At 35.7% G+C, this 25,640-nt stretch overlaps 2 protein-coding genes across 2 annotated transcripts; both read left to right on the top strand.

Annotated features, from left to right (window-relative positions):
• Nucleotides 1-5: 5 nt before the first annotated feature.
• LOC111990964 (BTB/POZ and TAZ domain-containing protein 1-like) lies at nt 6-1,063 on the top strand (the record flags this gene model as incomplete). The annotated part of the gene is made up of 2 exons (XM_024022745.1): nt 6-263; nt 491-1,063. Coding segments are annotated over 2 exons (579 nt in total), but the record flags the coding sequence as incomplete, so codon positions are not given.
• Nucleotides 1,064-23,312: 22,249 nt separating this feature from the next.
• Nucleotides 23,313-24,626, top strand: LOC136062307 (uncharacterized). Its single transcript, XM_065761203.1, has 2 exons — nt 23,313-23,653; nt 23,864-24,626. The coding sequence occupies exons 1-2, from the start codon at nt 23,313-23,315 to the stop codon at nt 24,624-24,626; spliced, it is 1,104 nt and encodes a 367-aa protein (XP_065617275.1).
• Nucleotides 24,627-25,640: the final 1,014 nt, after the last annotated feature.

Below are 25,640 nucleotides of genomic sequence, written 5' to 3'. Positions count from 1 at the left end.
TGGCGCTGTCCCACGTGTACTCGGTCCCACAATTGAAGCAAAGTTGCACGAAGGTATTGGGTGATTGGCTTACGATGGAGAATGTGGTGGATGTGCTTCAACTTGCAAGAATGTGCGACGCACCAAATCTCTACCTCAAGTGCATGAAATTGGTGGCCAACCATTTCAAAGCTGTGGAGAAAACCGAAGGCTGGAAGTTCTTGCAAGATCATGACCCTTGGCTCGAGCTCGAGATCTTACATTTTATGGATGAAGCTGAATCGGTAAATTACCCTAGTTTTTATTAAATTTGTTACGTCATGATTTGTCAATACATGTAACCGATTCTAATTAATCAATTGAAAATCCGTAATTGATCCAAAGTTTTGATAATATACTTAGATTAAATTAAATTAATTATATATTCTAGGCTAAATCTGCTGATATGTGTTCAATTCAATTCCTTAGTTCTTTAACTTATATTGATTAAATTTGGATTTGGTAATAACAGAGAAGAAAGAGATCAAGAAAGCTGAGGGAGGAGCAGAGCTTGTATCTACAGCTAAGTGAGGCAATGGAATGTTTGGAGCACATATGTACGGAAGGTTGCACAAGTGTTGGGCCGTATGACATGGAGCCCACAGAGAAGAAGGGGCCCTGTAGCAAGTTCTCCACGTGTCAAGGTCTCCAGCTCCTGATTAAACACTTTGCCACGTGTAAGAAAAGAGTGAATGGAGGGTGCTTAAGGTGTAAGCGGATGTGGCAGCTTCTTAGATTGCACTCCTCAATCTGTGAGCACCATGATTGTTGCAGAGTTCCTCTTTGCAGGTAATTTTATTTCATCCTCAATGGACTCGGCTTACATTGAGTGCTCTAGCGCATTGAAATCGACATGATATAGTTACGTGTTTAATTTTTGCCACGTATTTAAATTGTGTCGGTTCCAACACAATGGAGCACTGGAGCCAAGTTTTATCCTCGCTTAATATTATATATGATTCACCAAGTGGTCATATGGCTCATTTATTTATTATTAAGTTTGTTTGTCACAAACTTATATATGATATAGTTACGTGTTTAATTTTTGCCACGTATTTAAATTGTGTCGGTTCCAACACAATGGAGCACTGGAGCCAAGTTTTATCCTCACTTAATATTATATATGATTCACCAAATGGTCATATGACTCATTTATTTATTATTAAGTTTGTTTGTCACAAATTGGATATAATCATCAATTGGTCGTACAAATAGATCCCAAAAATTTTAGAACTAAATCTTAGTTGCTTTTCTCATATAATCATTTAAATGGGCCATTGAGAAAATGAAAATTGAGAGTTTTGAGACACGTTTTTATATGGTTTTGAAAATATTTATACGTTATAGAGATGAGGTATATCATATACGACCTTTGAATTTTACAATAGCCTATACTAAATATGTTCATGTGCTTATCAAAAAACATATAAGTGAATAGGTTACACGAGTTTTTTTTTTTGAGAAGAGGTTACACGAGTTTGGCAGTATTGGCTTGTTCAAATTCGAATTAATGTCTAGAATCGTGTTTGGTTAGCTTTCAATTTTCTCTACCCCACTTATGGCAGCTGGCATGATTTAAAATTTTTCAACGGTCCAAATTTATTGGCATGGTCCAGACTGATTTTCTTTGTCTTAGGTTTTTTTAAAAAGTTTTTTCCAATTCAATTTTTATATAAATATCAATGAGTTTTGCGTTGTACATTGGTACCGTAGTACCCCCATTTAGTTTTACATTATAGTGACTCTAGCGGCTATCAATGCATGGTTGGTCTCCAATGAAGTTAGCAAAAGAAAGAGAATCAAGGATACATCATGAATAGAAATAAACAACCCCCAAGCTTTTCCCCTGTTCTAGCCTATTACAAACAGAGGGTCATGTGTTCAGGCCGAAAGTTGTGTTCAGGGTCATATGGCTAACGCTCCTTCCAAAATCACCTTTAAGCACCTATGATTCCATGAAAAAGGTGATTACAACTTAAATTTGGCATCAAGTTTTTCCTTCTATTTTCTCTGGAACTGAATAGAGGCTAAGAACTTCATTGATGATTCAAAGCACTATAGACAGAAATGTAAAACAACACTTAATTGAGTAAGAGTTTAACACACTTTTTGAGCTTTTGAAAGGAGAAAAAAATATTGTATAGCAATGGAAATAGTGGTTAATTAAGACATTTACAATTGATTTCACATCCAATTTCTCGGCAATCAAACAGAGGCTAAAACTAATATATAAGTTCAGTAACTTAGAAAGAGAGAGAGAAAGAGATATTAGGGAGTGCAATTTCATTGTCACCTTTTGAACCTTGTGGGTTTTCTTGAACCCATGCATGCTGATGATCTACAAAATTAAACAAAAAACATGAGAGACAAATTTTCAAGTTTTCAGTGATAAACAAAAAATGAAAAAAGCTACAAGAAGGTGAGAAAACCAATGAGACCATGCCTGTGTCAGTTAGGAGAGAGTTACAAGAAAGTGATTTTCATTTTTATGTTGAAGAGGAGAAATGAAATATAAGAAACAAGTGGGCGGATTGAAATTTGAAATTTGAAATTAAAGTGGGCTCAAAACTTTTGAACTGGTGAAACAACTGTTGAAAACAGCTGGCTAACAGGAAAGTTAACGGGAAGACCAGAATTTGCCATTGTTGATGAGCTGTACTATTTAAATGATGTCAGCATTTTCATCTTACATGTTTTGTTCTAATTGGCTAGGACTACAAGGTCAGCTTGGTGACCTTGTAGTCCAGGACTAGGTAAGAATTTCCCAAATTTGGGTGCTTTATCTCAACAAATATAGATGAAAGATATTTTTGTCTTATAATTTTAAGTGAAGGAATCTAACCCAATTAGTGAGTTCTGAAGTCATGTGTGGTGCATGTACTTCCATGTTTAGTTAGACTTCATAGCAAAACAAACAACATATGTGTGAGGGACACTGGAATGGAGTTATAACTTTTGGGGGGGTCAATCATGTATTTTGATAGTTCATTAGGTTAAGTTTAATTTTGATGAAAGTTTAGGGTAGGAAAATATAAATTGCCAATTTTTAAAAATATAAGATTGGTGAATATAATTTTTTTACGTTCATAAGTGAAAATAATTCTACCTTATTAACACAAACAATATAATTTTAACCATAATTTGTTATTATTTAGTATATATTTGTAAAAATTGATCAGTTTTAGTTGTAGTATTTATTATATATAAAAACAAATTAATTAATCAAATAGCTTGATTGTGTATTGTTGTATATATAGGTATATACATTGATAGGTTGTAATAATGATGTTTAAGTTTGGAGAGTATTGTTTTATAAAGTCAATAAAGTGAAAACTCAAGTTCTGAAATTTTCTAAGTGAAAATTCAAAATTCAGTATTTTTGATTAGTCGAAACTTTTGCTCGATCAATCAATATGATAAGAAAATAATCCTGAAGTCTCTGGATATCGCTATTCAATTCAAGTTCAATCGATCAAAAGGAACTCTCAACCAATCGAAACTTGTAAAACTGAATTTATTGCATAATTTTTTGGTGACTATTCTGAAGTTTGAAGAGGTTTCAAACTGTGTGAACAATTTTATGAAACATCTTGACTCTTCACACGTGCATTTTGATGAAATATAACCCTATGGGTATAAATAGAGACTTATGTTCACTTGAAGTTATCTCAAGAATTGTAAGTTAGAGAGAAACACGTTTTCTCCAGAATTGTAAGTTAGAGAGAAACACAAAAAATTTTGTGATTATTCTCTAAAATTGCTATCTATAGAACCCAACAACTTGGTTGTATCCTGGGGACAAATTTGTGATAACTCTTTAGCAACAATAATGTGGGGGCAAATATTGTTTAAGGATAACAATTTTGTATCTCTAAGTTATCTTTTTCTATTTGTCTTTTGTGTTATCCTTGTTCTTCCTTTATTATTTTGTGTATCATTCCCAACAATCTTAGACAATATTTCCTACAATGAAAAGAACAAGTGGTGTTTCAGCATTGAAGATGTTGAATCATGAGTTGGTGAAATTGGATCAATTTGATGGAACCAATTTCTCTCAATGGAAAGACAAAATGAAATTCTTACTTACTGCACTGAAACTCTTTTATGTCTTGGACCCAAATTTGATGTCTTTCCCTACTGCGAGTGATGAAGACACTAATGAGATAAAGGTATAAAAAAAGAAACGGGAAGAAGACGAACTGATTTGCAGAGGACACATTCTCAATACTCTTTCAGATTGTCTCTATGATCTCTACACATCAATGAAGTCATTGAAGGAGATTTGGAATGCATTGGAGTCAGAGTACAAAACTGAGAAAGTAGGTACAAATAAATTTATTATTCAAAATTATTTTGATTATAAAATACTTGATAATATCTCAGTTTTAGATCAAGTGCATGAATTACAGATATTGGTCAATAAACTCTGTAATTTGTCAATTAATATTCCTAAATCATTCCAAGTGGATGCAATCATTGCAAAACTTCCACCAAGTTGAAATAATTTTAGGAAGAAGCTTTTGCATATGTCGGAAGATCTCACTTTTGAACAATTTGGACAACATCTTCAAATTGAAGAGGAAAGTCAGGTCAAAGATGGGACTAACACCGATTCTAAAGTAAATGTGAACAATGTGAGCAGTGTTCAAAGTAGGAGTTCGAGTAAGATGATAAGCACTTGAAAGTGAACAAAAGTGGAATTGGTTTCAAGAAGAACAACTCCAAGAATCCCAACAAGGACAAGAAGTACCGGGCTTATTTCCATTGTGGAAAGAAAGGTCATTACATTCATGAATGTAAACTCTTAAAGAACAAGAAAAATGATGAAGAAGACAATGCCAGTGAAACAAATGTCATTAAGGAAATTGCTGCTGTGGTAAGTGGCATACATATTGATATGATCACTGAAGTTCATATGGTTGTGAATGCAAATCATTTTGATTGGTGGTTCTATTTGGGTGCAACGATGTATGTGTGCAACAATAAAGAGCAATTCAAGACTTATGATGAGTCTTCCATAGAACAACAAGGGTTAATGGGCAACCATAATAAAGCAAAGGTTCTTGAAAAAGGCACCATTGAAGTGAAAATGAGTTCCGACAAGATGCTGTTCTTGACCAATGGTTTTCATGTACCTGACATTGTTATCCTTATTCTTATTTTATTACTTTGGGTATTATTCCCAACATGTACAATTTTAAGCTTGTTTGTCCAAAAATTTAAAAATTTAAAAAAAATAAAAAGAGGAAAAAGAATCAGAATTGAACATATAATCTAATTTGGTAATAAACTTGAATTCTTTTTGTGTTCAAAATAAATTTAATTAATAAAAAACCCTAAACTTTTAAAACTCGGCTCGGCTCATTTATAGCCCTACGGCACTACTCCATTGTCAGGCAACTCTTCAACGGAGAATAAAAATTAATTTTGGAATAGAAATCATTGGCAACCATCCATCCCTCCAAAATTGAGATTTGACTTCCATATCCAACCCTTCATTTCTTTTAGTTAGTACAATTCTTCATCTTTCTTGGCTCTATGATGCTAAGTTGCATTTACTCTCTAGTTTGGTTTGGTTGACTTGGATCTATCTATTAAACTTGGCTCAGCTCATTTATAGCCATATGGCACTACTCAATCATCAAGCAACTCTTCAATGGAGGATAAAAATTAATTTTTGATTAGAAATCATAGGCAACAATCCATCTGATCCCTTGAGATTTAACTTCCATATCCAACCCTCCATTTCTTTTAGTCAGTACAATTCTTCGTCTTTCTTGGCTTTGAGATGCTGAGTTGCATTTACTTTCCAAGGTTTAGTTTGGTTGACTTGGTTCTATTTATTAAACTCGGCTTGGCTCATTTATTGCCCTACGACACTACTCCATCATTAAGCAACTCTCCAACAAAGGATAAAAATTAATTTTGGATTTAAAATCATAGGCAATCATCCATCCCTCCAAAATTGAGATCTCACTTCCATATCCAACCCTCCATTTCTTTTAATCAATACAATTCTTTGTCTTTCACAGCTTTGAGATGCAGAGTTTCATTTACTCTCCAAGGTTTGGTTTAGTTGACTTGGTTCTATTCTTTTTTTTCTTTTTTTCTTTTTTCTTTTTTTTAATGTGGTTTTCTAGAAGAGTTTGGACTTTAGAGTGATTTTTTTGGATTTTTTTTTTTCAAAATAACATCCATTTTCAAACAATTTTGTTAGCTAGCATCATTTTCAAACTATTTAGGAAACTAACATCTCGAGTCTTGTAAACTCGAGTTCATTGTAGCAAATCGAGTAGTGAAACTCGAGTATTAGATACTCAAGTTCTTGGTCTACACAAATAAAAAAGAGAAAAATAGATGAAAACGACCTTCGCCTGAGGAATCACACGTTCGTGGGTTTAGTCTGAGCTTGGGTTTGTGGGTTTCTCCATCTGGGTTCGTGGGTTCGCTGCCTGAGTTCGTGGGTTTTGGGTTTTGTCACTTGGATTCGCCGCCTAGGTTTGCTGGTTCATGGGTTAGCCACTGGGTTCATGGGTTCACCGCTGGGTTCGCCAACTGGGTTTGTGGTTTCTGTTTTTAGTGTTTTGATCTCTTGTTTTCAATGTTTCGCCAACTAAGTTTGTTGTTTCTTTGGTTGTCGTGGATTTTTTTTTAGATGTCGTGGATTTTTTTTTTTCAAAGGAAGAAGAAGAGATTGAGGTTTCTTGGATTTCTTTTGTGGAAATTGAGTGTTTAATAGTCAAATTCTATGTGAATTTTAATAGCAATTGAGTCTGTGATACTCGATTTTTTTTTTTTTTTTGGTTAAAAGGAAATATATATAAAACTAAAAAGCCAAGATGGCTAAGTTGTCAACAAGTCTACAAAACGTTTCCCCATTTTTGTCTGCACTCACTAAGGCAGCAACTACATCTGATGGGGGAAAATCAAAAAATACAAGATCATCTTGCAAATTACATCCCATTCTAGCAAGTGCATCAGCACTTCTATTTGCCTCTCTAAATACATGCTTCACAGTGCAGTGAGGAATCTTTTCCAGCAATAATCTGCAGTCAAACAGCAAGGAAGAATAAGCAGCATTAGGGGAGTTTCCGGAACTAATAACATCTAAAACAACTTTAGCATCAAGTTCCANATAAATAAAGAAATAAATAAAAAAAAAATAATAGAAATCAAAAGCAAATTTGAAGAGGTTATAAGTAAAAATATAATGTGAGTTCAATTAACTCAAATGATAAAGTTTTTTATAGTTGAATAAGAGATATATAATTCATTTATGCCTACACAGTAAGTAAAAACTCTATTAAAAAAAAATAACAAAATATATATTTTGTTAAAAGTTTTTATTAATTTTTTTTTGAGAGATAGTTTTTTATTTAAATTTGGGTGAGAGTAAAGACATCAGTGGAAAGCTGTACCTCTCATCCCTCTATAAACTATAAAGCAATTCATTGTCTGTTGAAATTTGATTGGGCTACAGCCTTTAAATTAAATTTTCAAACCCATGTCTTTTTAAACAGGAAAGCCTGCTCTTATCAAAAAAAAAATTGAAAGCCTACCCCGTAGTTAAATCAGTGGGCTGACTTCAATTGCATTCATATACGTAGGAATGAGTTAGAAATTAGAATTAGGGGCGGTTTGCTAGTTGTGTGCATTTGGGCTCCGACTCTACTACTTAGCAGCTAGTCGATCTAAAATTTTAAAGGGTATATTTATTTCTAAATTTTTAAAGGGTATGTTTATTTTGGTAAAATTGGTAGTATAGGGATGATAGGCCAGAGTATTACTATGTATATATTGGGCCTGGAGCTCAATCTGAGGACATTAAGTAGTTCGAGAACAGGTAAAACACTGTCGTAGGAGTCTATATTAGTGAATGAAGATGTGAGGTTTGGTCATAAGAGTCCAAGAAGGTGGTCCTAGGATGAATGCATCCTTGCTGAGCAAAGCGAGGTCTGAAAGTTCGGTCTATAATAATCGGGCATGTTCCAAGAGATTCTATTGATAAGGATAAGCATCTAGAAGCACAGGACAGAGGAAAACCATATAATATCTAAGAAAAGCTGCTACCTCCACCATTCATTGAATGCTCAATAGCTAACTCTCTAGCCGCATTAAGCATAAAAAGAATGATACGAATAGTAATTTTCAACCTTACAGCTACTCTCCAAAGACTTCAAGAAGGTGCTAATAGAACAAGGATCAATACAGCAATCTATCTACACGTGGAGGGTAGAGATGAAAGGAGGAGATAGTATAAAATTAGAGAAGACCCTAAGGTAAAAGGACCAAAGAATGAAGAGAAAAGACTATAGCATAAGAATCCGTTTGTAATCAATTCATGAGATATATATAAGAACTAATCTCCTGGATTGTGCCGAGACAATTTTATTTAGATAAAACCAGTCTATCTTTACTTTATTGTCATCTAGATCCATTATAATTGTTACTCGACTCATTAGAGCCTAGTTTTCTAACTCTCTCTACAAATTCATTGTATTGGGCTCTTTGGGCCTAGACCCTTTTACATTTTGGGCTTAGGAACAAATTGTGTCCTTACAGGTAGATTAGGCTTAATTTTTTTTTTTTTTTAGTTTTACTATTGGTAATTTTGATGCGATTCGGTGCATTAGTGTTGGTAATTTTGTTGTTGGATTAATATTTTGGGCTTTTATATTTTGTTTTAGATTTGGTCTTAAAATGAGGAAATGTTAGAGTTACAATTTTTTTTACAAATTACTGATGTGATGAGTACTTATTAGTAAGTAAAAAAATCATGTAAGAGGTGGGCCCAAATACGAACAATAAGCATTTGCTACCTTAAAAGCATCCACATCAGTGGATGTAAAATCTTGCAAAATGTAAAAAAAAAAAAAAAAAAAAAAAAAAAAAAAAAAAAATCTTTATTTTACACATTTTGACCAAAACACCCACATCAGTAGGTGTAAATTGTGGCATAAATGTACAATTGCTACAGTAACCGTGCATATATGCACGATTACTGTAGCATTTGCATTTAATTTTTATTTTTTCTCTCTCTCATTCTATTCACTCCTTCACTTTTCTGAACACTCTCTCAAAGTCCTCATGTCTCTGAACTCTCTCTCTCTGTTTCTCAATCTCTAACTAAGCTTCACTGTCAACTCCATCCCATTTATCTGACTTTACCGCTGATAGTTTTCCTTTGTTTCTAGTGGGTTTTGGGATTTTGATAAATGGGTTTTGTATCTTTGGATTTGGGTAGGTTGATGATGGTGGCTTGGTGATGGTGATGATGGTGATTGGATCTTTGGATTTTTTGTTGTGTGGCTTGATGATTTTCCTTTGTTTCTAGTGGGTTTTGGGTTTTTGATAAATGGGTTTTTGGATCTTTGGATTTGGGTAGGTTGATGATGGTAGTTCATGATGGTGATTGGATCTTTGGATTTTTGTTGTGTGGCTTGATGATGGTCATTAGGTAGGTTGATGATGGTGTAGGAGGCAAATTTTAAGCCAATCATAAATGCACATCAAATTTAGTGAAAAAATTTAATTAATATGTCATTAAATTAGATAAATCAAGTGTTGACATGTGTCATTTAAGATGATATTTATCCTAATTAAATAGAGATAAATATTGATGATAATTATTCTAATTAAATAGAGAGATAAATATCTTTAAATTGGAATGATAATAGTTAGTCATTATCTCTATTAAAATAAATAAATAAATAGAGATAATTATCTACAAGGAAGTCAATCCAAGTGGGACTTATCCTTTGAAACCATCTATAATAGAGGACATACCTCCTCTCATTTGAGACAATTTTTCTAAGACGTCAAAGCTTGGAGAAATTCTGCCTCAAGAAAACATTCAAATAAGTTCTTTGAAGTTCTATTGGAATTAAGCTAAAAAAAAGCCTCATAAACTTCAACAAACCTCAAATCCTTGAAGCTCAACGAATCAAACCTCTAAAACCCCGAAGAACTTCAACCTAAAAACCTTCACATTCAAAGACTTGAAGAACAATAAATCTCTAATAAGCTCGAAGCTAAAGATTTGTTGTGGAGACCGTTCAATCCATCTTCCAACTAAAGTCAAGAAAATTCCTTGTTCGAGTCAAGTTCAATGAAAATAAAATCAAAGGGTATTCTTTTGTAAAAAGGATTGAAATAGAGATTGTACTCATTATTCATCAATACAAATTATTATTTGCAAACCATATTTCTTTTCAATTGTTTAATTTTCTACAATTGAGAAAATTTTGTGTTTACAGATGGATCTTTGGATTGGGTTTTAGGAGGCTTGTTGATGGTGGCTCGATTGAATGGGTATGTGAATTTCATTGATGGTAGCTTGGTTGAATGGGATGGTGGCTGGGTTGTTGTGTGGCTTGATGATGGTGGTTGGGTGGTTGGATGATGGTGGTTGTGTGGGTGTTGGGTCTGTGAGAGATGACAATGGGAAAAAAATGAATATTTTATTGAATAAATGTGTATAATAGAAAAATTGACGGGGGAGTTTTGTAAAAATAGGTGTGCAAAATAGAAAATATCAAGTTTTTTTTTTTTTGCAAATGGACAGATTTTTTGCATCAATTGATTGTGGATATTCAAACAATTTCTAAAAATATTGTAGAAAAATTGGTGACTATAATAATACTCTTAAAATAATTAATAATATTGTTGAGAAGGCAAAAGTATAATTTTATAAAATAAATTACTAAAATTAATATTCATATATAAATAATATATTAAAAAAAAAAAAAGAGGGTGCCATTGCCCATGTTCAACCATGACTCTGTCCATGCATATATGGATATCTATCAATAATTTATGTAGAGAAAATCTATAATCAATTTAGCCCCCCTTCAATTAACGAGGAGAGTAACTCACCATACCGTGTACGTCTTCGTCGAGCTAGAGTTCGGTATTGGCATTTATGTTGCCAGCCAGTAAACCTACACTCTGACAAAATCAATCGGATAAAAGAAAAATAAAGAAAGTCTGGTTTTAATGAGAAAAAAATATTTATAATATTTTCACAATAAATATTAATAATAAGTAATTATTTATTATTATAGATGTTTAAAAAAATAAATTAAGTGATAAATTTAAATTAAAATTAATAACAATTAACACCTATAATTTAACAATTTAATGCTTCTATTTTTTTAAATTTTTTAAAAAAAAATCTACTTTCTTTAATTAAAGGCCACAACAAGCTTCAGGTCAATACTCGCATGCTGTAATTTTCGCTTAATAATGCTCCTCAATTATATATGTCTATCGGCCACTCCAAACTAAATTCACGTTTGGTGAGGTGCAGCCGTGCAGACAAGAGACAAAGGAGTTAATAAGCAGCAATAAGTTTATCAAAATAATAATATTTAGGCTGTGTTTGTTGTGTAAAACGTTTTCCGGAAAATATATTTTCCGGAAATGTTATTTTTCGGAAAAGGAAAATATTTTTAAGTGTTTGGGTGTATTATGAGAATTGTGGTGGAAAATATTTTTATGTGTTTGGTTATATTAGGAAATACTATTTTCCGGCAGCAAATTCCGGCAATACAACACACGACGACGACAACAACAACAACAGCAAATTCCAATTCCAGCAACAACAAACAACAACAAACCTCATGTTCATCCAAAAAAAACAATCAACAATCAAATTACAAAAAAAAACAACAACAACAACAAATCAAATTAAAAAAAAAAAAAAAAAAACTGAGAGATCGAGGAAGAGAGAGCTCCAGGTGCGATGGCGCGATCGAGGGTCTGGGTCTGGGTCGAGCGGCGTTGGAGCGATGGCGCGATGAAGGAGGCGATGGGTCTGGGTCGACGACGAGGTGCGATGGCGCGATCGAGGTGCGATGGCGATGGCGCGATGGCGCGATCCGCGCGGTGCGATGGCGAGGTGCGAGACCGGAGCTCGAGGTGCGATGGCGAGGTGCTGCGATCGGAGCTCGAGGTGCGATGGCGCGGTTCGTGGGTTCGTCGGTTCGTGGCGCCGGCGAAGTCGAAGGCTCGTGAACGGACTGCGTGGATCGGTCCGTTTGTTCTGGGTTTCTCTTTTTCTTTGGTGGATCGGTCCGTTTTTCTGGGTTTCTCTTTTTTTTTTGGTGGATTCCCTGCGTTGGTTTCTCTTTTTTTTTTTGCGTTCTTGCCTCCTGTGGTGTGTGTTGTTGTTGTTGTTGTTGTTGTGCTCTCCGTTTCTCAATTTTCCGGAAAATGCCATTTGAAGGTAAAATAGAAGGTGAATTGCATTTCCACCAGGGGAGGGCTAATTTTCGGTCAAAGGGGAAATTCTTTTCCGTTGACCCAATTTTCCTAAGCAGCCAAACACCCACATTTTACGGAAATTGATTTCCGGAAGTAGTTTGAAGTTGAAACAAACACAGCTTAGTGTATTTGAAAATATCATAATATTTTATAGTTTATTTGTATGGATTGTGATAGTACATTCTGAGGCTCTGTTTGGGATCAAAATGAAAAATTAATCTTGATTTTCAAACATTATAATTAGTAGGTTTTGTTTTCAAACTATATTTTTTACTAGCATCTCGAGTATAAGAGACTCGATTTAGAGCCTATAAATCAAGTCTTAAAGTCTCAATTTTCATGGGTTGATCGCGTTTGATGTGACATTTTTTCTACATGACGATCACTTGAGAATCGAGTCTTAGAGACTTGATTTATAAGCACCCTTTAAAAAACAAGTATAATGTTTTATAAGCACACCCACCTTCTCTTCCTCTCTCTTTCTCTATTTTTCAATTCCCAAATTCTCAGGTCCAAGCTCGCCCAGCGCTGCCCGTGGTCCAAGCTCGTCGACCCAAGCCGCGCGGCCAGGTCGCACTAGCCTAGGTCGCACTGCCTAGGCAGTGGTCAGAGTGTATTTTTTGATTTTTGGGTTTGCATTTCCTATTCGATTAGTTTTTATTTTGGATTTTGTTCTTGGGTTTTTGGGACTTTGGAAGTTTGAGAAAGGAGAGTGGGAGAAGAACTGGGTCTGGGTCTCCAGACACTTGAAAATATTTGTACTGTAAATGATGTAGGTGTAAATCGAGTCTTAGAGACTCGATTTACAAGTGGACGCAACATGAAAAAAGTGCCAACTCAGACCTGATCAAGACATGAAAACCGACCCTCAAAGACTCGATTTATAGTCCAAAATCGAGCCTCTTAGACTCGAGATGCTAGTAAAAAATATAGTTTGAAAACGTGACCTACTATGTAAATAGTTGGGAAATCTTAGTTAAATTTCAATTTTGGTCCCTCTATTTGGTAGAGTGGTTTAACAACATGTTTTCAGTTTTTAAACAATATTACACGTATTTTTAAACACTTTTTCACCCACATATATTTCAAAAAAAATACAAATAACGTTACTAGAACAACGTTATCAAAATGACCCCTAATCTCTCTCACAATATTTCTACTTTGTTTTAACTCTCAACTCTTTATTTATTTTATTTTTATAACTTTTTGATCCAATGGTTAATATCAAAAATTAATTTTTTATCTTTTGATCTGAACTATTGAAAACATATTGTAATGGATCTCAATCCTATTTGTATAGTATTTATCAAAAAAATTTCTAAAAAAAAATATTTATTAAAAGATATAGTTTTTAGTCTTCCCCACTAAAAGAGCAATTAAGAGTGGATTTAAGGTTCAATAATGTCGAGAAGGTATTAGCTTTTTTGACCAAACAAACANGTTTGATACCGATTCCAAGAAATTGAGGCAGTTCTTCTCCAAATTCGGCGAGATTGAGATCGGACTAATTGGATTCGACTCCACCACTGGGAAATCTAGAGGATTTGCTCTCTTCATGTACAAAACCACCAGAAAAGCCAAAGGATATGGCTTCATTTTGTTTACAACTCGAAAATCGGCATTGAAAGCACTCTAAAACCCTAAGAGAGAGAGAGAGCAAGCGAGAGAGAGAGAAGTGTTGGCCAAGAAAATGAAGGAAAATGTAGACCCTGAAACGCTAAAACGTGTGAGGCTTTTTTTAATTTTTAAAATTTTTTTTTTTTATGGGAAGGGCCAGGTTGAATTTGTGTATATTGTTTTGGTTTTAAATGGGGTTCATTGGGTTTTTAGTTAAAACTCAATAATTACTGGATCTAATTTGGTGATTTCTATTTAACCCAACTAATAATTGGATGGGTTTAAGTTCAATTAGAGTTGGTGGGTTTGAGCAGGCACCTAATCAATCAACTTTGTAGCACCTAATCATATATATATATATATATAGATACGTTTGTTATGTCGGCTAGATCAGATTCCTATTACAATTGGAATTCTATCAACTTATGTTGACTTGGGCTTGGCAATACAAGCCATACGGCCCACATCAACAAATTAAATAAAAGCAAGCAAGGTAGATAAAGCTTTGAAGCTAAGTAATATAGTCAAATGATTGGACGGTGCGTATAGGAGAAAACTATTTGTTGGAATTAAAGGGACTAAGAAGTATTCACGAAGATAAGATCGTAATGAAGGAAAAATAATAGAAATATGCCTCATTCATAGTGCAGTGCAGTTTTGGAATTAAAAAAAAAAAAAAAATGGCTAGACTTTTAGGAACTTGAGTTCTTAGGTACACTGCCATCATCTCCTTCTATAAAATCAACTTATTTGTTAACCGAATTTTGGGAAATAACAAAGAAGTTTGAGTTACTTGTAACAAAGCATTTCTGAGCCATTGATTGTTGAGCTGAAGCTTAGCTCAATTAGTAAGATTTTTGTCTGCGAATACGAGAATTGGGCTCAAATTCCGACTACACCTAAAAAAAAAAAAAAATCAATCTGTGTTTTGATTTGATAGTTAAGAGAGATTATCATGCAGTGATGTAAGTTTCAAAATCTATCGTATTTATCAAAAAAATAAAATGCTAAGCTCCAGCACTAAACTCTGCTTCAATGACAACACAGCAATTACAAGCTGACCAGAACAGAGGAATAGCTGGCCTGTCTGAAGCTTGTAAGTTTTTTTTTAATGTGTTTTTGTGCGTATGTGCGAGTGTGATATGAAGTTTGAGCTATAGATTAAGCCAAGATATCCATACAAATAATTATATCGGAATCTCAAAAAGGATCATTCTACTTTTCATATGGTTTTTCAGTTCTAGTTTGGTTTTGGAGTTTAAGCGGCAACTGAAGTTTGATCGTTTGTGGTTTCTTTCAATTCTTTTCTTCATCTTTGAAATGAATTTGAATGGTTTGATATTATAATAAATTATTAGTTATCCTAAAAGCTTAATTTGATAGGAATTGATGAATTTAATCGTTATGCTAACAATCATACAGATTATTTAATTCTTAAGGCTGAAATTTTGTGCTTTCAGAGTTTGTACTTTGAAGGTTTATGGCGCGTGGACTTCAATTCAAAACGTTAAAACTCCTTGGTCAAAATTCCTGTGAAGTATAGAAAATGCAATAGTAGAAAAAATCTGTGACATTTGTGGAAAGAATGGAAAGAATGGTTCAACCTATCATGGTCTCTAGATAGTCAATTACGGATATAATGGGCTAGAAATGCGCATATTATTTTCTTCCCTCCAAAGGTGGAAGACACTCCAAGCCATTTTTCAAAGTACATTTCATCTTTTCCCCAATTTATTTGATTTCATTGGTATACCTGAACCCATGTGCTGAAAATGATTTAGCAGTTTTGAATTGTCAACGTAGAAACATAAACCAGAACATACAACTTTCTATGGACTCCAATGCTCAGAACTTGTCTGTTTTTATAGTTTTGTTATTACTTACATTATCCATTAATTTAGATGTTGGATTTTATAAATTGGACCTGCTAAAATTCACAGTTGAAAATTGCTATAGGACCATCCAAATGATAATCCGGTCAGTACCATGTATAGGCCACTCTTTTTGAATTTTATACCTCAGTCAAGGTTTACAAAGGCAGAAAAAAAAATCCGCAAAGCAAAGTTACAAAAGACAAACAATACAATTTCTTCATGATAGCATAACTGTTCCTATCCATTTAACAGTGAAGAACTAGAAGTCGTTTACGCAAAATTGTAGTAAAATAATCTCATAGAATGACAATTCACATCATCGAAGGCCACTTACGTAGTTTATGGCAGTAATATACTCTTGCATATATGTTGCTGAATTAAATTCTGGTGCAAAGTAAGCTTATGTAAACAGCAAGAAGAATGAAGCTGCCACTATATTTAATTTTGCGCACTGTATGTTCTACAAAGTTACTATATAATTTGGAGATTGCTTAGTCTATGGTTATGCTCTCACTATGGAATAGCAGTAACTCAAAAGACGACTGTCTAGAATTTAGCATACTGATGGTAATGCAGCTGATGTTTACTGTAAATAGCTAGTTGGTAGAAAACTAAGGATCATATAATACAATTTTGTGTGTTTGGAAGAGTTTTGCTGATTTTTTATTTGTTGAAAGTTCCATAGAAGATGAGGGTTTTTTTTGGGGGGTGTAGGACCCATTAATCCCAAAGACGTCACTATAAGTGCAGTGTAGATTCGAGTTTGGTGTCAAATGTAGTATAGGCTATTTGTATTGTTCTCTTTTAACTATATATATATTGCTTCTTTAGTCTATGTCCAATACATTTTATTGAAAGAAATCTGCTATGGTTGCTCTTGCTATCGCTTAATAGAGAATTCTATATGCATACACTATCAATTTTTGATGTACTTATAATGGCCTAACGTAATTGGTACAGAGGTACTCTGTTTCTTTTTTTGATACCATGCACAAATGTTCATTCAACACATATATAAACCTTTTTTTTTATTGAATTCGACAATAAAGATAATGTCACGACATTTAACATTTTAAATGATATGTTAAATGATGTCAGTGACGCTAATACAACTTAAGCAACCATAAAATGGATGCATTTCAAAATAGAGATAAATCTTTTTATGCCCCTGTTGGGCTCGCCTCATATATTTGGCAATAAGAAGTGCCAATGCCACAAGCTATTTGGCAATACGTTTGCCAGTTGACTCAATTACAATTCTTATACCATTAAGTAAAACACACACACGCCAAAAACCCAAAAAAAAAAATAAAATAAAAAAAATAAGATAAAAAATAAAAATTCAAATGTTAGGTACTAATCGTCTGGAGCAGATAGTGCAGTAGAACTTCCTCTTGGTTTTATGGCAAATTGGAAAGAAACAAAGGAACATATGAGCATCGTAGTCCCAAGCCAACACTGGTCCCCCACAATAGGGGCATGCTGTTCCTGCACCTTGTCTATTGATCACCTTTTCTCTCACATCAAACACTGATAAGAAGCTCATTTTTGTTCTTGGGTCCTAAAAACTTCATCCTACACACAAATATATATATAACCAGTTTCTGGCTCTGTTACTCATTTCTTCGAAGGAAGGAAGAAGGTTTCTCGCAAGAGATTGAGAAGGAACGTTAAAAGTAATTAAACATTTAGTAGATGGGGTCCCCCGCTACAGTGGAAATATTCAATCTTTTCCTTTCATTTTAGTACGAAACTATAAGGAAACTTCTTCCCCCTTGGCCCCGTCAAACACGCGCAAATCCAGGTCATCGCATCCAACGCATGAGTTACATTTGTTTCAAGGTTCAATTTGATTGGAGAGGATATAAGTCTCATAGAAGGTTTTTCCCGGTTCAACCCGGTTTTTTCTGGTTTTTGACCGGTTTTCAAAGGTTTTTTTGGTGGTGGGGGGGTCCAGTTCTCAATTTTCAATTGAACCAGTTATACCAACCGGTTTGGTTCGGTTTTATAAAACAATGATATAAGAGCATTAGTATCCAAGATGCAAAAAAAATCGGTCAAATAATCCACTAAAGAATGTAGTTGGGATACATGAACAGCAGAAGACCCTCTAAGCCTAATCTACCCAAGTACCTAAGCCCTCCAAGCTTCTTGCTCCAACGAGGTTACGCCGAACCTATTTCTTCTTTAGCTTCCCGGATTCCGCTATAGCCCATAGCATCAACCAATTAGATTGGTTCCTTCCTAACTGCTTCCCAAAGCACCAAATAAACCTTCTCACGGATATGGGTATGGTGAGAAAAGGATTTGGCTAAGAACCTCTCAAGGATATAACAATGGAGAGGGAAAGAGTAGAGGAATTTGTAGAGACTTTAAGGTAAAGATTGGGGATGAGGCAATCTTGTTTTTCTTTAGGGTTTTCTCTCACAAAATTCTCTCTGGAAGCTCTCTCAATATGATGGGTATAAGGGTGTATATATAGTAGGGTGAGAAGGGAATGCAAAACGTCAATTTTTGCCAAACAGGGCAAGTTGGCGACTTGATCTCGCGGCTTGGCCAAGTCGCGAAATCAAGTCGCGACGTAACGGCCTGGCTAGACTGGAACTTTTGTCCTGTAGCGTGACAGCTGGCGCGACCCTTCAGCTTCTCAGTGTGCCTCTCACGTGCCTGCCTTTCGCGGCTTGCCAGTCGCGAACCACCCGCGAGTCTTAGTCGCGAGACTCTGTTTTTCTTGCACACTCTTGAGCTTTTCTTCACATCTTCTCACACACTACTCTTACAATTTTTTCACCTAAATACAGGGTTACTAAGTGCTAAATTACAAGCAAATTGGTCACGGAATAAAGCCAATTAGATGGTTGATTAAATTCAACCTTACACCATTGAAAGTTGAAACCAAACCATAGCTTCAATTCTAATGAATGGTTAAAATTCAACATGCAAATTTTTGCAAACAATATTTCTAGGAAATGCAAATCCAATTTGCATTGAGGCATTGCAAATACAATATTCAATAGCATAGGATGCTTGAACAAATTCCATCTGTGGGTGATTGCAAACCAACCACTTCATTCGCTTTTAAGCCGAGAGTGTTGTTGTCCATTTTTTAAGGGGGGATATAGGTGACAAGCAACAGAGATCACTGTAAGCACCTTTCTCCATTGGAAGGAAGAGGAATTCCTTCTACTAGAAAGGGATTCAGTCAAGTCTCGAACACCATCTTCCAAGAGGTCTTCCATTTCAGTCAAGTCTCGTACGCCATCTTCCAAGACGTTTTCGGCTTCAGTCAAGTCTCGAACACCATCTTCCAAGACATCTTTGGATTCAGTCAAGTCTCGAACACCATCTTCCAGGACATCTTCTAATTCTAAATCTTCTGATGGAGCTTCCATGTGGGCATACTTAGGTAAAACACAAAACACATAAATGCAAAAGAACACCAAACCTAGTATTGCTAAAGCTAGAAAATACCTATCCAAATGACTATTGTTTATGTCATCCTTAAACCAGGGTCTAATTAGTAAAATACACCCTATACTGAAGAATTTTCCAAAGCCTAATACACAGTCACTGAACAATTCCCCATAACTCTTCATTGATTTAGTAACGTGGTTATCGACGAATTCCTGGAGCCCCTCAACGGCAAGTGCATCCATTAGTCCTAACAAAATAAACTGTGGAAGTAACCAAAAGGTACTCATGAAGATAATCTGATTTGGGTCATCCGGGTCGCTTGGCTTGCTAGAATCAATCCCCTTTTTCTTAATCAAAAGCAATCTGTGGACCTCCACCTGCCAAGCTGCAATGCAACATAATATAGAACAAACCATCCCAGCAGCGATTTTGATGAGTCTATGTTGTTGATTTTCTGTCTTCATTAACCAACGCAGTATTTTGCTGATTGCGAAGCATGCAACAGACTCGAGTAAAAATAAATGAGTTAGAGAAATTTGAGAGTCCATGTTGCTTCTTTGTTCAAAAAAGAAAGTATGTCCATTAGCCCGGATTAAACTATAGGCGAAAAAGGCCATCCACATAGGTATCAATGTCAACAGGCGTTTCACTTCCCTCACTTGTTTAACTGGGCAAAGTTTCTCACGATTCTCTTGTTCTACTAGACCGATCGAGGATGTTTCCACAATTGCAGCTTTATCTAACCACCTGTATTCAATATGAACATATTATCAGTATCAAGCATGCAGGCAGAGAGAGTAAGTATGGCAATTAGGGATGGCAATTTTTATCCGTATCCATGAACCCGCTTATTATCCAACTTATTTGGATAAATCTTAACCCAACCCATTTAAAAATTTAAGTTAAATTGGTCTTACTCATTTAGTTATTTAATTAAATGGGTCTAAATTAGTAAATTTACTAATACCCACTAAACCCATCTAAAATTTAAAATTAAATAAACCTACAAATACCCATCATGCCATTCTAAAATCTAAAACTTAAATAAACAGTAACCTCTTAGACTTAACACTTTCCCAAATCTCTTAGACTTAACACTTTCCCTCGTATTTTCTCCCTAACCAAACAAAAATAAGGAAACTTAGATTAATCGTACCTGAATAATTACACACCCAACCCGAATGAAACTCACAGTCACTCTGATCATTTGTCCTAAACCGTAGCCTATACGATTAATCAAAGTTTCAGAGAGAAAAAATCGAATCTCTCAAAACTCGCAGCAAAGGAGAGGAGCTTAGGGAGCGGATCGGATTTGGAGCCTTCGACCTTCGATGGCCAGGCCTCATGGCTCTTGTAGCAGAGGAAAACGTGGCGGTCGTAGGCGCCGACTGTTCCAGCGAGGTTCTCCGTGAACATCTTGAGGCGTCGGAAGCCGAACTTCTCGTCGTCGACGACATTGCCATTGGCGGCGGGGAGAGTAGAGAGGTTATCGGACTCGGAAGCCATGGTAGGAGCTGGAGGTGGAGCTGGACAAATTTTCTTGTTTGGTTTTCTTAATGTGCATCATATTGGGTCAAATAATCTGAAAAAAAAGTTTCTCTCTATGTTTAATTTTGGATTATCAGTTTGTTTTACTCAACAAGCTTGCCTTGCAAAGCAAATCGAGCTTCAGATTTAGGTTTGAACATTTGGGTTTTTTTTTTTTGGGTCAATAAGTTAAACAATATCATGATGATTTAGAATGATTGGATTTGGGTCAAGCCAAGTCATGGTTTAATTGATAGGTGGGGGCAAAAGATTTACTCCCTCCGTCTCACTTTGTTTGTCCTGTTTGAAAAGTCAAATTTTTTAAGGAAACATCATTTATTGTTTTGTTTACCTTTTAAAAATGTATAAGTTTCCAAAACTACTCTTAAATAAATTTATCAAAAAATTAAATTAGTAAATTAATAAGGGTATAATAGGAACATTAGTAAATTAATGACTTTTATTTTTAAAATTTAAGGGAACATCATTTATTGTTTTGTCTACCTTTTAAAAATGTATAAGTTTCTAAAACTACCCTTAAATAAATTTATCAAAAAATTGAATTAGTAAATTAATAAGGGTATAATAGGAACATTAGTAAATTAATGACTTTTATTTTTAGAAATAGGACAATATTTTGAGACATCTTAAAATGAAATAGAGAACAAACAAAGTGGGATGGAGGGAGTACTATGAATACTAAGCAAATTGAGCATGGACGAATATTTGGGTTAAATGGGCGGGTTACTAATTAAATGGGTTGGGCGGGTAAAGGATAATTAATTTATATATAAATGGGTCGTAAATAGATAAATGGATAATTACATACCCAACTCATTTATGACCCAACCCATCTATGACCTAACCCGTCCATTTGCCACCCCTAATGGCAATGGAAAGGGGTGGTCCAGTCTGACCCCTCTTCAAAAAGGGTAAGATTCCGTCTAGTCTAGATTCAGATTCTCTAAATTTTTTAAAGTACTCTATCAAATAGATTTCCTTAAATATTAACTATTCTTTAATGATTTAATGGTCTAGATTCTGCTAGCATTCCACTAACAATAATCTTAATTATTTTGTTTGCAATATTATTTTATTATTTTAAGAATATTGTTAATAGAATGTTGATGTGGCAGAATCTAGACTATTAAATCATTAAAGAGTGGTTAAGCTTTAAAGAAATTTATTGGTAGAGAATCCTAAGAAATCTAGAATATCTAAATCCATCTAGTCTTCCCATGCATTAAGCACTAAATGTGATCATTTTAGGACGCAAATACTGTCCATGTCCCCTCTAGTGTGTGTGTGTGTGTATGTGTGTCTATATATATATATAGTCAAAGTTGAGAGAAAATCCAATTAGATTTCAAATTAGAATTTAGAATCTAATTTTGTGCCATGTGTCCCATCTAATCTAAACTTTAAAATTTTTGTACCAAGTGAGTTAATTCAGTATAAAAATTGGATTTCAATTAGTTTAATTTTGTGCCACGTATCTTATCTGATCTAAGTTTTTTAATTTTTTTGCCAAGTGAGTTAATTCAGTGTAGAAAATGAGAAGTTCAATATAAATAAACCATAAAAAACCTAATCATATATCTAATTCTACATATAAAATTAAAGGAAAAGAGAGTTTGAATGATTTTATATTTATGAACCATTTTTTTGTGTAATTAAAAAAAATTCAAATTTATAAGTTATTTATGTAATATACCATGACTATTATGCACGGTTCATTACTAACTAGGTAATACACACACACACACATATATATTTGTGGGGGAAAAAGCCCAACCATACGTAGTGGGCCTAAAACCCAATGTGAATGTTATTGTATGTCCGAGGAGGATAAAATTGTCGAGGGGTACTTTGCGCGAAAGAAAGATATATAGGGGCGAAGATAATCTGTCCGAAGAGAGCATCAGTGTTCCGAAGAGATCATTATCTTTGGATGTAAAGATTCTGGGTCATATAAATATCTGGGAGGTTCAAATGAGTTTACTAGTAATTTCAGCAGTTTAGATAAGCTTTGGACACGCCTGGAAATAAGAGGAATGGAGAAATATCTAAAAGAAAAAGCTGCCACTACCATATTAAATGCACTGCAGCAACTTTTCTGGCTGCATTTATATGGAGAAGACCCCTGAACAGTATAACTTCAGCTACCGCCACCCACAAAAAGCTGAGGGAGATACATGACATGACATGCACTCAAGTAGGGAGTTAGATGAAGAACAAGTGGACAATGGAGATGATAAGGGAGGATGCTATATAAAGAAGAGGGGCTCCTAATGAAAAGAGGAGGAGGAAGTGAAAAAAGAAAAAAGAGAGGTCTGACTGTAATCCTAAGAATTGTAACCTGTATTCAATTTATCATAAGTCTCTTCCGACTTGACCTTGCTTGGATCTTTATGTGTATTTTTATGCTGGTTTATACTGGGACGTTGTGATCAACCGTTATAAGCTCCACAATCAACTTAGCTCTATCATCCACACTCTACAAATTTATTATTTTTGAGCTTAGGCCACAAATCCTAACCCTCCAATTGGCGTCGTTTGTGGGAAGAGCTTGAGTAGAAGTGGAAGCAACAGTTGATAATGGCTGAACCAGGACAACAACCAGCAGAATTTGGGGCGTCCCAACATATAGACCCTTTTCTCAATTTGGAGTGGAGGCAAGACCATGAAGGTAGCATGCATACTACGCACCCTGAGCGAAGTCAATCGCATGGAGAAAGTCACGTGTCTCATGTAGAGAAGAACAACATGCAACTGGAAATTGAGAGGCTAAAGAGGGAGTTGCGTCATCCAAAAAGAAAACGTATTTCTTCGCCTTCTGATGAGGATTGGGGTGACGAGCAAGATGTCACTTACGAGCAGAGATCTCGGACACCTATCATTGAATCCTTTTCATACGAAGAGGAGCACCGTCGTAAGAGGTAATCTCAAAGCCCATCTAGTGGAGGGGTGGGAAACGATGCTATGAGCAAAGTTTTGAATCAAATCTCTAGGTCACCCTTCATGCACAGGATTGAAGGGGCGAGACTTTCTCGGCGTTTTAACTAGCCAAGCTTTACCATTTATAATGGTAAAATGGACCCTGTAGAGCATGTGAGCCACTTTAACCAAAGGATGGCTGTCTATTCCAGGGATGAAGCTCTAATGTGTAAGGTCTTCCCCTTCAGTCTTGGACTGGTTGCAATGAGGTGGTTCGACAGCTTGAAAGTAGATTCCATCAACTCCTACAAAGAGCTCACTCAAGCATTTGGTTCACGTTTTGTCACATACCGAAGAGTGGCTAGGCCCTTGTCTTCTCTACTATCCTTGAGCATGCAGGAGGGTGAGACCCTGAAGGCGTACTCGGATAGATATTGGGAGATGTTTAATGATATGGAGGGCAACTTTGATGCAGTGGCCCTCGACATGTTCAAACTCGGCCTCCTTACTGACCACGGTTTAAGGACGTCCTTGTCTGGTAAACCTGTTACGAACATGCGACAACTCATGGACCACATTGAAAAATATAAAAGAGTTGAAAAAGATCAGCAACAAGGGAAGAGTAAGGACAAGGTTATCCCCCAGAAAAGGAGGGATTTCAGGTCGGACCGTTACAATAACAACAAGCCACGGAGAGATTTTGTTGGGCAGTCAAGATCAGCAAGTGCTCAAGTAGTCAATACTGTGTTCAAGGAGCCAATCCACCAAGTTTTGGAGAAGATCAAGAATGAACCATTCTTTAAGTGGCCGAGTAAGATGGTGGGGAATCTTGAGAGGCGCAATCACAATGTCTATTGCCAATACCACCAAGACCATGGGCATACCACTGAAAATTGCAGAAGTCTGTGGGATCATTTGGACCAACTGGTCCGCGAAGGTAAATTGAGGCACCTCTTGCATCACTCCAGTGGCTGAAGAGGTCAGATGAATTCCGAGCCCGAGAGGAATGATTCTTCGAAACCTGCATTATGGACTATTAATGTCATCTTCGCAGCACCAGGAAGAACAGGATCCTGGCCATCCAAGGTTATGTTAGTAGCTCGATTACCGGCAGGGGACCTTGGCCGAGATCCGAGGAGAGCTAGACCGGTTATCCAATCGGTTTTAAGCTTTTGGGACGAAGATAAGATTGGAACTATCCAACCTCATGATGACGCTCTGGTAGTCACCCTCAAAATTGGAGGATATGATGTGAAGAGGGTAATGGTGGACCAAGGTAGCGCAGTGGAGATAATGTACCCTGACCTTTACAGGGGGCTGAACCTAAAACCTAATGATTTAACACCATATTGTTCTCCATTGGTTAGCTTCGAGGGAAAAATCGTCACCCCAAAGGGCCAGATACGGCTGCCTGTACAGATTGGCTCGGAAGTAGTGGAAGTGGACTTTATTGTCGTAGATGTGTATTCCCTTTGTACGGCAATTGTAGCTAGACCTTGGTTACATATGCTAGGGGTTGTTTCCTTTACTTTGCATCAAAAAGTTAAATATCCATCCGAAGGGCGAGTTTGTGAAATCCGTAGAGATCAATTCTCGGCCAGACAATGCTTGGTGGCTGCCATCCAACACTAGCCCGAAATCGAGTCCTCGGCCAGGGCCGAGGGAGACTAATAGCAGTTAAAAAGTCGGGTGTCGCCTGTCGAAGATCTAGATGAAGGCGTTAAATGTGAGGATTTAGTAGTTTTAATTGGGGACAATCCTGAGAGGTTCTTTCAAGTCGGATCTCAGATGCCTTAACCAGAAAGAGAAGAGCTAATTGAGTTCCTTAAGAGAAATCTTGATGTATTCGCCTGGAATGCTTATGAAGCCCCAAGAGTGGATCCAAAATTCATTTATCACCATCTGAAGGTCAACCCACTGATTGTCCCCAAGAAGCAGCCTCCTCGCCATCTAAAGAACATGCAGATGCAGTCAAAGAAGAGGTAATGA

This window comes from Quercus suber, unplaced genomic scaffold (assembly GCF_002906115.3).
Source record: "Quercus suber isolate HL8 unplaced genomic scaffold, Cork oak 2.0 scaffold_401, whole genome shotgun sequence".
Taxonomy (NCBI): Eukaryota; Viridiplantae; Streptophyta; class Magnoliopsida; order Fagales; family Fagaceae; genus Quercus; species Quercus suber.
Note: the sequence above shows the minus strand (reverse complement) of the source record. Positions and strands in the feature narration are given on the sequence as shown.

Bases quoted from the DNA above. Each gene is read 5' to 3' on its own strand.
- LOC136062307 (XM_065761203.1), top strand. From the start codon at position 23,313: ATGGCTGAACCAGGACAACAACCAGCAGAATTTGGGGCGTCCCAACAT. The intron at 23,654-23,863 runs GTAATCTCAAAG...TGTCTATTCCAG, and splicing joins GAGGAGCACCGTCGTAAGAG to GGATGAAGCTCTAATGTGTA.